General features: G+C 46.8%; 2 protein-coding genes across 2 annotated transcripts in view; one reads left to right on the forward strand and one right to left on the reverse strand.

Moving 5' to 3' along the window:
- The window catches only part of LOC106814204 (protein phosphatase 1 regulatory subunit 7-like), an 11,135-nt gene extending 9,325 nt beyond the window's left edge, over nucleotides 1-1,810 (reverse strand). Inside the window, exon 1 of the mRNA XM_014818501.1 lies at nucleotides 1,774-1,810. Within this exon, the coding sequence (XP_014673987.1) occupies nucleotides 1,774-1,810 (37 nt within the window). The remainder of the gene's footprint in view (nucleotides 1-1,773) is intronic.
- A 5,871-nt stretch (nucleotides 1,811-7,681) lies between these two features.
- LOC106814205 (platelet-derived growth factor subunit A-like) overlaps nucleotides 7,682-13,996 on the forward strand; it is a 13,224-nt gene continuing 6,909 nt past the window's right edge. The window contains exons 1-5 of the mRNA XM_014818502.1: nucleotides 7,682-7,687; nucleotides 7,873-8,002; nucleotides 9,275-9,459; nucleotides 9,880-10,029; nucleotides 11,248-11,390. Of these exons, the coding sequence (XP_014673988.1) occupies nucleotides 7,682-7,687; nucleotides 7,873-8,002; nucleotides 9,275-9,459; nucleotides 9,880-10,029; nucleotides 11,248-11,390 (614 nt within the window). The remainder of the gene's footprint in view (nucleotides 7,688-7,872; nucleotides 8,003-9,274; nucleotides 9,460-9,879; nucleotides 10,030-11,247; nucleotides 11,391-13,996) is intronic.

Raw genomic sequence — 13,996 nt, forward strand, 5'->3', positions numbered from 1 at the left:
TTTAGAGACAGGCCAGCGAGCGTGGGGTCTCTTGTCCACTGGATTATTGGTCTAGTGAATGCTCTGGCGTGCAACCATGCACATTGAAATTAAGAAATTTTTGTTATTGAATCAGAAAATGCATAGCTTTGGAATTGGTACAGAGCATTTCCAGATCGTAGCATCTGAAACAACGCGAACTCTGAACTGAGAGGAGTAGTACCTCTGAATGGGCTGGCTGCGTGGTTATGCTCTGTTTTAGTTTCGATTTCCGGTTTCGGTTTCACAATACCAGCAGCTGATGGAGATCATGAGGTGAGGGCAAGAAAATCATTAGTCATAGGCTGTGCTGACATTGTGTGAAGATTGCCGAATTGGAGGGGTTTTTCACGGATTTTTCGGCGAGTTTGACGGTTTACAGCCGTTTTTCAGCTACGAACACGCCCGGGGTATAAGAGATGGCCCTGTGAAAAATTGCATCCAGATCGCTTGGGCGCGTTTGACCGCCTATAGGGAAAGATACATACATAGATACGATACAGTATACATAATAAGTACATACGAACTCAAATATATATTAGATGGTTCTAATATATATAACTCTATGGTTTTGCCACTTCTTACATTTAATCCAGGGCCAATGATAGGTCTTTGCTTACATTTAATCCAGGGCCAATGACAGGTCTTTGCTTACATTTAATCCAGGGCCAATGAGAGGTCTGGTTACAAAATATCTTGGCGCTGTAGTAAACACAAAGAGCTTAGAATGATCATTCTAAGCTCTTTGGTAAACATAGAAATAGATAGACAACTATTCTATCTAGTTCTACACTAGTTGTCTATCTATTTCTATGGTAGTAAACATGGCGATGGTAACTAGTTTTAGTTATGTGTGATCACGTCGTATCTTACCCTCTTTGCTAGTATTATGATTATTAAAACGACAACACTCCACATTTATATGGTTTAATGGCCACCGTATACCCTGCAAGCTGCTGTTATTGTTTTAGGCAGTGCTGTTTGTAGGCAACATTGTCACTCTTACATGATAATGATTTGGTAAATGGCTCTTCTGACCAGTTCTGTGACTGTGCGCCTCTAAATTGGATGCCATTCACTGATTCAGCATAAAGCTGCGAGATGGGTTTCCAAAAACTATCAAGATGGTGTTGATGTTGTTTTGGCTCTTCTTGATTGGCCTCCTTCTTCGTTCTGGCTTTCTTCTTGCTAAACTAATAACTTTCCATAACAATTCATGTTCAGCGTGAAGATTGCCATTCCCGTCTTGTGTTTATGAAGCCTGTCCGATGCACTCGATCATCTGAGCGTGATCATTGTTTTCGGCATGTGCCATCTTCTAAGGATCGTTTTAACTAAGTTTAGCTTCCTTGTTTCTGTCATTTCGTATTGCAATTCTCTTCCTTCATCATTGGTAAATTGCAAAATTGCAACTTTTTACACTGCAATCCGCAGTGTTAATCTATCGATTTGATCCACTTCTCTCTCCGTTTTCATTATAGTCCCTAGGACTTTTGAAGACTAATATTTATAAGGTTATGATGATAGTTTACTACTGACTGCTGTGAATGTACCCGAGCATTTGTACTTTCTTTTAACATCCTACATAGAAATAAATATGAAAATCTACAGAGATTGTCTTACAATGGTAACATCACCTGGCAGCGGATCTGCCCTTACTGAATCACTCGAGCAGGTTTTATCATTTATTCTGGGCTGCACATACCGCCACAGTGGTTTCACTTTACACTTATGAACCTGATTTTGTGAACTCACTCAATTCAAGTTTATTCACATCAAAGTTTGCCACCATATCAATAGCAACTGGAACATTGTCGATGTTGCTAAATGCTATTTCTGTTGATATATGAAAATGCTTGCCATCTTGCACAGTGTTAGATTAAGTTTGCTGTCCAGAATCGGGTCAGTGTGTCTCGTGCACATTGGTCTCGTATGAATTGGTGTGACGTCATTGCTGATAATCTGGAGAGCTAACTTATATAAACTCTATGCATGACAGGGCAATTTTACATGTGTAATGAAATGGCAATTAGCAACCTCACTAGTTCTTTACCTTGGTTTTTTTAAGTAGAAATAAGAACTGTTCAATTCAATATTGTAGACATATGGACTCAGGTTTGAGCCTCGAATTGTTGGGCTTGTGTGTGAATTTACAGTATAGGCATGTACACCCAAGAATAAATCATAAAACCTGAACCTGATTGATTCAGTCAAGGTGACACCTCAGCCCGACAATGTTTCTATTGTAACCCTATCTCTGCAGACTGCAGAGTTACATGTATATATATCTTTGTCGAGTCACGAGTACCTTACACATCAAGGTCGGTATGTTCGAAAATGGGGGTCTCCGGAACTAGGATTTCGTTGAAATTCAATGCTATGACACTGGACACGTCTAGTGGGGGTCTCCGGAACTGTGGGGGGAACAGTGATTTGCTTTAAAATTTATGCAGTAGCACTTGAACCAATCATTGTTGTATTATGTAGAAGAGAAAAAACATGACCCGGAGAGAGATAAACGCACGCACACGCACGCGCACGCACACGCACGCGCACGCACACGCACACGCACACACACATTAGGGTCTCCGGAACGGCAAAAATGTATGATCTGCATGGAAACTAAACTTAATGCTCTGGAACGAGATATTCTTAAAAATGCGATGCACTGGAACGGAAGTTTAGGGATAGGGTTGAAAATGGGGGTCTCTCCTACCATGCAATATATATGGAGTGCTTTCCCCCCGACCCAGCACGACCCAGTTAAGGCTCAACAATGCAATGGTCATGCATGTGCACCGAGACATGTTAGACAAGGTAGATGAACAAAATGTAATTTCAGAATTTGTAAGTTGCCATCCAGGCAGAAAAGATAAAATTGGAATAATAAAAAAATATAATGACAAGTTATCTGACTGGACTGTCTGGTATTACTATTAATACTGATCAATTAGAGGTGTTATATCAGTGCTCTAAGATTTGGAATGTGTATTTAATATGACAAATTAATGTGCCTATTCAAATTCAAACTTCAAAACATACAGATGTACATAGTGAAAGTATAAATGCAGATTGAAAATAGGCTTATTTTTCATAATTATGTACTGATAGTATATACAATTTTGTAAATAATGTTTTATTAGTTATCATACTCATAATATATATTTTAGATACTTTAGTCAAAACATCAGCTTTAGCTACCTTCTTCTTTGAAATTTACAAATTGACCTTTTAAAATGATCAGAATTGGTTGCTTTCAACATAGCCTGAAAATGCAGGAAATGCCATTTCCAGGCTCTACATTTCAAAATTTTTCTGGGGGAGTACCCCCCAGACCCCCCGCATCCGATACATATTTCTGCAGTGCCACTTTTTGGGAGGCCACTACGGCCCTGACACACACACGCACACATGCACACACACGCACACACGCGCGTATGTGCTTGTATGCACATTATAGTGAAGGAGGGTAAGCACACGTGCACGCACACGACGCGCGCAGACGCCTCACTCATAGATGCCACAAATGAACTGCTGAACGCATGTCACCCAGCGTTATTGCGCGCAAATATTTGTCTTATTATGTTTACGTTTTCATTTTGATTATTGCATTACACGTTTGTGAGTCTGCCAATACGTTGCTACTCTCCTGTATGTGCCCAGACTCCCTTTTTTGGGGGAGTACCCCCAGACCCCCCGCATCGGCTACATATTTCTGCAGTGGCACTTTTTGGGAGGCCACTACGGCCCTGTAACCTATATATATAGTTACCTAATTAATACCTAATTAATAGGTTATTGGGCTGCGATTTCTATGGTATACCCATAGAACTATAGCTTCTATTTTTATGATGGAAGCAGAGCAAGTTTGCAGCGTCTTTTTTTTTATATAAAAATCGCATAATGAAGGGTCTTTTCATGAATATGCGTGGGTTACATAATATCAGCAATTAATCCAGTGGCAAATAATATATTAAAATTAATTTAAATGGAAACCTATATTTGTGTAAATAATAATCTTAGGTTGACTTTTTATTGTCAATTTATTGTAAGGATTTTAATTAGGCCTATGTAGTTTTTCTTGAACAGTTTTCCAGAAGATAACACTCTCCCGTATAGGTTTAGATATTACCAACGTGCTTTCCCACATAGTAACTAATGTATTAACGCTATGAAATCAATTATTGCTTTACACGTTATATTGTCATTATAAAATTTACTATGGCTAAACCAGCAAATACTCTATTTAGACCTTTACACCAAATTCTACAATCACAACACATGGATCACGAGCTTTCATCTACAGGCAAGCATGTGCATTCCTGCCTGTACAAAATCCATGTATCTACCATATGTGCCATCATTGGCACCCTATACTAGTTGTGGTCATATATGCCAGCGTCTCTTTATGTCTTATAGGCCTATACAGACGGACTCATCCCTGTTTCTATACAAAGGGACTCCGCGTCGTCCCACCCTTCACATCACTACTAAAGCATCCCGTTGTAATGTCACCACCGCCTAACGGATTAGTGAGCACAGCGGGGTGGCAGGCTCCGATGTAAACGAAACTGCGAATGTGATTGCGACAGGCTCCCTCGCTCTACGCTATCTCGTTGCCGGCGATGCGCCAACAACGCTGAGACTAGTGATGCGAGACGTGCCCGCACGCAGCCCCCGGCCGACGCGTAGGCTTACCAAGAGTATAGACAGCGACAACGCCATCTTCTCCGCACATCTCGACGTAAACGGTACGATAATATTTCGCAGGTCTTCAGTCTCCACGGATCAGCGTTCGAAGATCTCTCAGCAGAAAGAGATGGACCGAGAAGTGAAGTAGAGAGATCTGAGAGTGAGGAGAGATGATACGATAAGAGATAGCATCTAGTGTGCAGAGAGGAGAGAGAGAGAGAGAGAGAGAGAGAGAGATGAGAGAGAGAAGAGAGCGCGCGCCGCGGACGTGGTTCCGTGTTGTAACGTCAGCTAGATACAAGTCATTACCGGCCGCTAGCCATTCGGCCGCTCTGGGTCACCGCGACAAGGCGTATATCTGACGCCACTCATATTCGCACCCCCTAGTAACGGCGTGAACCCACCAACGACACAACCACTGCGACTTAGCAGGCCGTGGCATACAGTGATCACACCATCGACACTAAGGAACGAGCATTCGACGCGTTGGTCTAGCGACACAGCCACACAAAAAGGAATCAACCTAGTAAGTTCCAGAACGTCAAACAGAGGAAGATTGCGCTGATCACATTCAGGTCGACGAGACATCAAAGTCGAGGCTGTTGGTGACACTGACGGCAGCGCCCACCAGCTACGCTCGCGTAGTATAAGACGTTCACCGATAAAAGCAACAAGTATGTGATGTGAAGCAACGCCGCGCATGTAATCCGCAAGCACGCAGTGATCGAACAGTTAGAGTGTCTATCCTAATTTCTTGTTAGTGAGTTTGTATACCGCCTAATAGTTGAGCAGTTAGTGATGTTGTCTACCCTACATAGATGCAGGTTAGTGATACGCCAGCTGTTATTCATAATAGAGCAGTACTGTGAATCAAAAGCATCACCGACTCCACTGATACTATGTCAGTGACCGATACCGCTGTGGTTGGCAGCTGCTCTGCTGGTGTGCTGCTGCCTAGCGATCGCAGTGTCCGCACGCACTCTGCCAGAACTTTACCCCTGCATGTCTTTCGAGCGCCTTCGCAATATATTCGTGGCACGACGGGATATCCTTCGGAGTGGGAAGTATCCAGCAGCGACGCTCTTCCGGCTCGTTCGGCTCTCTCGTCTGCTCGAGACAGCAGCAGACCCCAAGAATACGAGGTTGGTTGAATTTAAACGTTTCGTCATGGCATGCCTAGACCAATATCCCCATTAATGAGCATTGACATGTAATCAGTGTTCTCCTATTCTTGTTTTACTCGGAATCATCACATTAAAATATTTGATGGCCATTGATACAGTAGGAGTGAGCCATTAAATAATCTAGTGGACTCGAACGCCCTACAATAACATTTAATCTACTAAGTCAACACGAGATCGATACGTACTTAATTAACCCTTAATTACACGCCTTCGAGGTTAATAGTTCAATATTTTCGTTTAGAATTTACTATTCATTGTGCGGTCATGTCGAGTGGTAAGTGATCATGGTGATGGCATTTGTCCTCAAATTGTTTGAATATTCAAAGCGTTTAGAAGGGTAATTAATTCATATTTGCGTATAGTGTATAGTTGTTGTTTATAGTCAATTACGATCAAGTGACACTATTAGATTTGTAAGCCTGGTTTGCTTATAGTGATAACACATTGCAATGACAACTTTGGTGTCGGCCGCGACTGAAAAAAACGTGAGACGGCATATGAAATATTCAGAGAGAGAGGATTATAACGAGAGCAGACGAAGAATCATAGAGCGTATTAAGAAGGTTTGTATTTCTTAAATATGCTCTTGATAGAACTGTGGTTTAACGTCTGGATCGGAATAGGCGTGTTACAGTAAACCGCTTTGCAAAGCTCGGCTTAGTTGGTTTACTATTGCCCATAAACTATAGCCCCTTAGCTGCAGTTATAAAGGAAACGCCACATAACAGAGACCCACACACAAACACACGCACGCAACAGCACACGCACACGCAGCCACGCGACGCAACACAACACACACACACACACACACACACACACACACACGCGCGTACACACACAGCCACACACATACACACACCGACTCACCGAGAGACATACGCGGAGAGAGAGAGACGCGCGCGCAAGCACGCACGCAAGCACGCACTCACGCATGTACCCACGCACGCAAGTATCAGCACAAACACTCACGCGCACGCCCATGCATGGAAGGATCAACGCGAAACGCGCCTTCATCGTGCATGACAACAGACGCGCGTGTTATTGTGGGTTGGAGCGTACCGAGGTGCATCGGCTAAAAGGCTAACTACCTGGCTTTACCCAAGTTAGGTCACACCCCATGGCTAGCTATAGCCCTGGACGTTTATTCCTTACGGAATGTCACTGCGTTATTATCCACGTAACTGTGGGTTACGCAGTAAACTATTCAGATCCAGATGAGCTCGGGCGCATCCATCCATCTCCGCAAACATAAACAACCCATAACCCGCGGGCCAGCGCTGACGCCGCTACCGCGTACATACGAACTAACCTCGTCTGCAGGGCGTGACGTCAGCACGCACTGATGACGTAGCCGAATTGTCGCGGTGGTCGTTCCTCTCGTACCACGCGCGCACGTGCCTCCGTCTCAGAACGCCGCACGCACGCACGCACGCACGCACGCGCGCACGGGCGTCGGCACGCCACGAGGTCGGTTGCGCAAAATATGGTGCCGTAAGATCCGGCACGCCGAGGTTACGACAGCGACCGTACACGTCGTGCGCTTCTCTGTACCAGACTGTAATGGGAGCCGTAGCGCGGATACCGTGAGGGGGTGGGGTACGTTCTACAGGCGCCGTACATCGCAGCAGAAACACCAGCATATAACTGCGATCGCCTCCAACGTCCGGTCGTGGTTACCACGGTAACGGTGGGATGGGTCGTATCGGATGCGAAGTGAAGACTAGAGTGGTTCGGACGCGGCCGTAGTTCATGCAGTAAACGTATGTAGTAAGAAGAAGCACTATGAAATGAAGGTGGCATAACCAGAGTGTTCCCTCTACGTGTATACACGTGGTTAGAATGCGTGAGTAGAATCGCAGTAAGGAGATGCATATGCGTAATGACGTGTACACGCGTACGTATAAGATTCGTATGCGTTATGACGTCATGATGTGACGTACGTAATGACGATGCGCCGGTGTGTGTTTTTTTCTCACAGATTCCCACCAGTCTGCTGATACGGCTCAGTTCCGTGCAGACGCCCGAAGACTTCATCAACTCGTTTGTGGTCGGAGCGCCTGATCGTATCCGTACAGATAGCTCGAGCCGCAAAGAGAATGTTCCAGGCCGTAAGTATTGTACGTAGGTGATAATCTTTACTAGTAACTCATCGCTGGGCTTCCTGGCAAATACGCTAAACTGTATAAATCTAGCATTTAATGATGATAATGAGGATGAGGAGAAGGAGGAGGCTAATGAAGGGGAAGGAGAAGGGAGGAGGAAGAAGAAGAAGCGGAAGACGAGGACGTGGAGGAGGAGGAGGAGGAAAAGGAGGAGGGGGGCAGAGCGGAAGCAATAGACGCACGGATCCTTGCAGTAACGACAAAGTTTTGCGCCGCTCTTATCTTATTATTATTATTATTATTATTATTATTATTATTATTTCCAAAGTGGTTCACGGCATTAGCGCGTGGTTCTGGGTTGACCGTGTTCCAACGGGGACATAGGATTCAATCACAATTTTTCGCAGGATGTGTGCTGTTCCCAGTAGTGCGATTTTCTGGCACTTCTTGTGCAGTGTGGGGCCAAGGATATTATTATTATTATTATTATTATTATTATTATTATTATAATGCACTCTCAATAAACGCATCTCACGCAGACGTACTAATCCTCACATTGAGGTTAATTATCCGTAGTTCGTCCGCTTCCCCAGGGAGCGGCAACGGCGGCTTTGAAACATCCCTAAGCAACCGGTTTGACAGTGCACGATACCTTTAGCATAACGGGAGGACCACAGACTCCAGGTAAGGACAATGTCCTGCCGCACGTCACCTTATCATCTACCATTCCACTAATTTCTACGCCCATATAACTTTTAATTCTATATTCCCTCTATGCTTTTTTGTATGATATTTCTTCTAGTGCGCTTTCCCACCACGCACACATGCCACACTACGCACGCCGCAAGCGGCACAGCCCACGCACACGCACACGGCACCACGCCAACGCACACGCACCACGCAACGCACACGCACACGCAACGCACACCGCACACGCACACGCACACGCACACGCCCACGCCACACACACCACACACACACACAACCACAGAGAGAGGAGACGAGAGAGAGAGAAGAACGCGAGAGATGACAGAGAGAGCAGAGAGAGAGAGGCAGAGAAGAGAGAAGAGAAGAGAGAGAGAGAGAGAGAGAGAGAGAGAGAGAGAGAGAGAGAGAGAGAGGAGAGAGAGAGAGAGAGATGAGAGAGAGACCGACAGAGAAAGACAGAGGAGGGGAGAGAGAGAGAGAGAGAGACCGACAGAGAGAGACAGAGAGAGGGGAGAGAGAGAGCTATAGCCTTCATCACACGGCGCGTCCGTTTCTCCTCACCGCACACAGTGTACGAGGACAAGATCGCGACGTTCGCCACCTGTCAGGTGCGGCCGACCATCGTCGACGTGCCCGTGCCGACCAACGCGGCCGAGCTGCGCTGGCCCAGCTGTGTCGAGGTGAACCGCTGCCGAGGCTGCTGCTCTGACTACATGGCTTGCAACTCTACAGGTGTCGAGATCGTCTATAAGAAGGTGAGCGGGTTATGACTAGTCCACGTGTAAGAGAACTAGTCTACACGAAGGTGAGCGGATTAGGTGCACTGATCTCCATAATTTATACTAACTAGTTAGTGTATAGATATCAGCTAGTGGTTCGGACTAGTTCACGTGTAAGAACAGGTCTACATGAAGAGAACAAGTCTATATGTACAATGTAAACACACTGTGTTTTCTCTACTGTGATGGCATGATGGCATCTCCTAAACTCATAAACCGAGCATTGACATTTCCCCTACTGCTAAAGCTCGTAAACTGTTTAATCGATATGTTACGTTGTTCGCAGTAGCGCCAGTGTCCGACACGCCTGGGTAAGCGCGTGCGAGCACGTGCACGTGGCGCGTGTAGGTGACCCCTAACTCACGCGTCAAGGTTTGCCTCCGTGCGTGTTTATAGGTGTATCGGGTGCGCTACGAGGGTGCCAACAGCGAGTACTTCACGTACGTCGGCGAAGAACACGTGCCGATAGAGACGCACAAGCAGAACAGCTGCGTGTGCGCCTGTAAGATACCTGCGTCAGAGTGCGGCCCCAACCAGATTTACGAGGTGAGTGCCTGTCCGCGTGCCCAGGCAGCGTTGCTGCTGCTGCTGCTGCTGCTGCTACTGCTACTAGTGCTGCTGGTGGTGATGGTGGCAGCGCTGCGCTGCTGCTGCTGCTACTACTGCTACTGCTGCTCCTGTGCCTGCTGCCTGCTGCTGCTCGCTACTGCTACTACTGCTGCTGGTGGTGATGTGGCAGCGCTACTGCTACTGGCCTACTAGTGCTTGCTGGTGGTGATGGTGCAGCGCTGCTGCTGCTGCTTGCCTGGCGGCTGGTGGTGGTGGTGTGGTGCGGCGCTGTTGCCTGGCTGCTGCTGCTGCTGCGTGGTGGTGGTGTGGTGGCGGCGCTGTTGCTGCTCGCTGCGGTGGTGTAAAGCCCGGCGCACACGTGGCGATTTTTATCGACAGTACCTCGATTTTTATCGCTAGGTACTGCTCGATAAAAATCGCCACGTGTCGCCCACCCGGCGACAATTCAACCGTCTATCAGCGACATACACTGGTATGAACTGCTACGTGACACTGTTCAAACCACACACGGCGCGCTGCCAATATTTTGATCACGTGCTTCAAATCATGCATTGATTGGTTAATCCAAAAACTGTTCCGCGAGATCCATCGCCAGGGCGGCGACAAGAACGCGATGTTCAGTGCATGGGCATTCAGCGACGAGTTTCTGGCGTCAAAATCGCGTGACGCGCGGCCAGCGCACACGTGGCGATTTCTCGGCGATTTTGTCGCCGGCAACAGAATCGCCGGTACTAGCGATAAAAATCGCCACCAGTCTTAACGGGCGTGGTGCTGCTGCTGCCTGCCCACTGTACTCTACTACTGCTGATACTACTACTAGCTACTACTGCTATGCATGCTGCTGCCCTGCTGCTACTGCTGCTGCTACTGCTATTACTGCTGCCAGCCTGTAGTAATATAGATTTATTAACACGGTCAACTCATGTCTTCGTGAGGACTCTCGTACACGAATAATCATCATCGTCATCGTCGACGTCATCGTTATCGTCATCGTTATCGTCATCGTTATCGTCATCGTTATCGTCATCGCCCTAACTATTCACCCTAACCCTAACTATTCACCCTAAACCTGACAAAGGCTCTCATCATACCGCCACGAACATGCACAAGGGGTCCTAGGGTAGACCTGAGCCGTCGGTCCACGCGTTTTGCATATATTATGGCTTCATAAGCGATGATTGCTGCTCGTTCTAGGATTGTCAGTGTAAGTGTGTGAATGGTAACGAGGCGAGCAGCTGCCGCTACCCGCACGAATGGAACAAGAGTCTCTGCCAGTGCAGATGCCCCGTGATCACAGGGTGCGCCACCGGCCAGGTCTTCAATCACAACACGTGCTCGTAAGTTTCGCCCTCTATCGGCTCACTAGAGAGTTATCACTATAGCTATTATCGCTTTGATGATTTTTTTATCGGCAGAAAACGATTATTTCCCCACGCTTAGACTCAGCCCTGAAACACTGTTTCGGATTACAGCAACGCCGAAATTTTCTTGAGGGGGGTTCCGATGGTTAGAATAGGCCTCCAGTTCTTATCTTTGTTCGTCTAGGTGTAGGAGGTATCGACGATATGGGAAGTAGCAATGCCCTCCTGTCTCAGAGTAGAATTTCATGTGAGTCATCCCCCATGCAACCTGCATAGCCAGAGCCTCTGTATGTGTACAAGACCGCGCCACACTTGTTTCCAACTTCCACGGTCCTGGAGCTTATTGGCTAGTAATTTTGTTCAGACACAGAGAGTCTCTAGCTACGCAGGTTGTTGCCCACGTGGCTTTATTTACTAACACGACGAAAGCATCCACGCGCATACCACTACAGTCGCCACCAGGTGGCACCACGTGTGCATGAAATAGTACAGTCGCTACCAGGTGCCGCTGCATGATATATGTATACTATACTAACGACTAGGTGGCGCTGCGGGTGCACTGGTTCAGTGAACGACGTTGCCGAGTGCAGATATGGTGATGATCACACTTCATGTACTGGTTATTGCTTTCTCTCTCTCTCTCTCTCTCTCAACGGTGGTTCCGTGTGTAACCGCAGCATAGATTACAAGTCATTACCGCCGCTAGCCATTCCGGCCCGTCCTCTGGGAGTCACCGGCGACACGCGCGTATATCTGCGCCACACTATCTCGCACCCACCAGTAACGGCTGAACCACCAACGAAACCCACTGCGACGTTACAGCGTGCATCAGTGAACACAACCATACACTAGCAGACGAGCATCGACGCGTTAGGTCTAGCGCAACAGCACACAGAAGAGGAATAAACTAGTAGCTTCCAGAGACAGTCAAACGAGAGCGTAAAGATTGCGCTGATCACTTCAGGTCGACGGAGAAGCAAGTCTGAGCTTTGGTGACACTGACGGCAGCGCCCCAACCAGCTATCGCTCCCGCTACCGATAAGACGCACCGATAAAAGCAACAAGTCTGTGTGTGACACAACGCCGCGCATTGTAATACCAGCACGCAGTGATCGAACAGTTAGCGGTGTCTACCCTAATAGTTCAGTGTTAGTGAGTGTTGTCTACCCTAATAGTTCAGCGTTAGTGAATGTTGTCTACCCTAATAGTGCAGCGTTAGTGAACGCAGCTGTCTATTCTAATAGAGCAGTACTGTGAAGTACAAAACATCACCGACTCCACGATACGATGGCCAGTGACCGGATACCGCTGTCGTTGGCAGCTGCCCTGCTGGTGCTGCTGCTAGCGACGCAGTGTCCGCCCGCACTCTGCCAGAACTCTTACCCTGCGAGGTCTTTCGGAGCGCCTTCGGAATATTTCGTCAACGACAGGGAAGCCTTCGGAGTGGCGAACACAGCAGCGACCTCTTCCGGCTCGTTCCTCTCTCGTCTGCTCGAGACAGCAGCAGACGCCAAGAATAACGAGGTGCGTTAATTAACGTTTCTCATGCATGCATAGACAATATCCCCATTAATGACCCATTGACATTAACAGTGTTCTCCATGATCTCTTGTTTGTAGCAGGGAATCATCAACATTAGCACATATCTTGATGGCCCATTGATCGTAGGAGTGAGCCATTAACAGTAATCTTAGTGGACCTACGAACGCCCTACCATAAACATTTAATCTTACGTACGTCAAACCACGAGATCGATACGTACTTAATTACCCATTAATTACCCCTTCGAGCGTTTAATTAGTTCCAATATTTTTCGTTATAGTAATTTACTATTAATTAGTGCTGTGCATGTCGAGTGGTAGTGATCATGTGATGCCATTTAGTACATGCAAATTGTTTGATATTCAAACGTTTAGAAGGTGTAATTAAGTTCTATTTGCGTAGTAGTGTTAGTTTTGTTGTTTATAAGTCTAATACGATCAAGGTTGACACTATTAGATTTGATGACCATGAGTTTGCTTATAGTTGAAACACATTTGAAATGACAACTTTGCGGCCGCGACTGGAAAAAAGTGAGCGGCTAGTGAATATTCAGAGAGAGAGGGATTATAACGAGAGCAGACGGATAGAATCAAGAGCGTATTAAGAAGGTTTGTATCTTCTTAATATGCTCTTGATAGAATGTGGTTTACGTCTGGATCGGATAGGCGTGGTTCAGTAAACGCCTTTCAAAGCTCGGCTCAGTTGGGTTTTACTATTGCCATAAACTTATGCCCCCTTAGCCTGCAGTTATAAAGGAAACGCCCACATACACAGAGACGCACACACACAAACACACGCACACGCACACGCACACGCACACGCACACGCACACGCACACGCACACGCACACGCACACACACACACACACACACACACACACACACACCACAGACTCCTCCTCTACACGTCCTCCCGCTCGCATCTCCCCGCCGCCAGCGGCAGCGAAATAATCGAGCCCCACGAATCCATTTGAGGTGCCTCGCTTCTGTAACCGCCGCCCCACAAAAGCGGCTTTCATTATAAGTTGGTGGTTAGTGGAA

This window comes from Priapulus caudatus, unplaced genomic scaffold, assembly GCF_000485595.1.
Source record: "Priapulus caudatus unplaced genomic scaffold, Priapulus_caudatus-5.0.1 Scaffold884, whole genome shotgun sequence".
Lineage (NCBI taxonomy): Eukaryota > Metazoa > Priapulida > Priapulimorpha > Priapulimorphida > Priapulidae > Priapulus > Priapulus caudatus.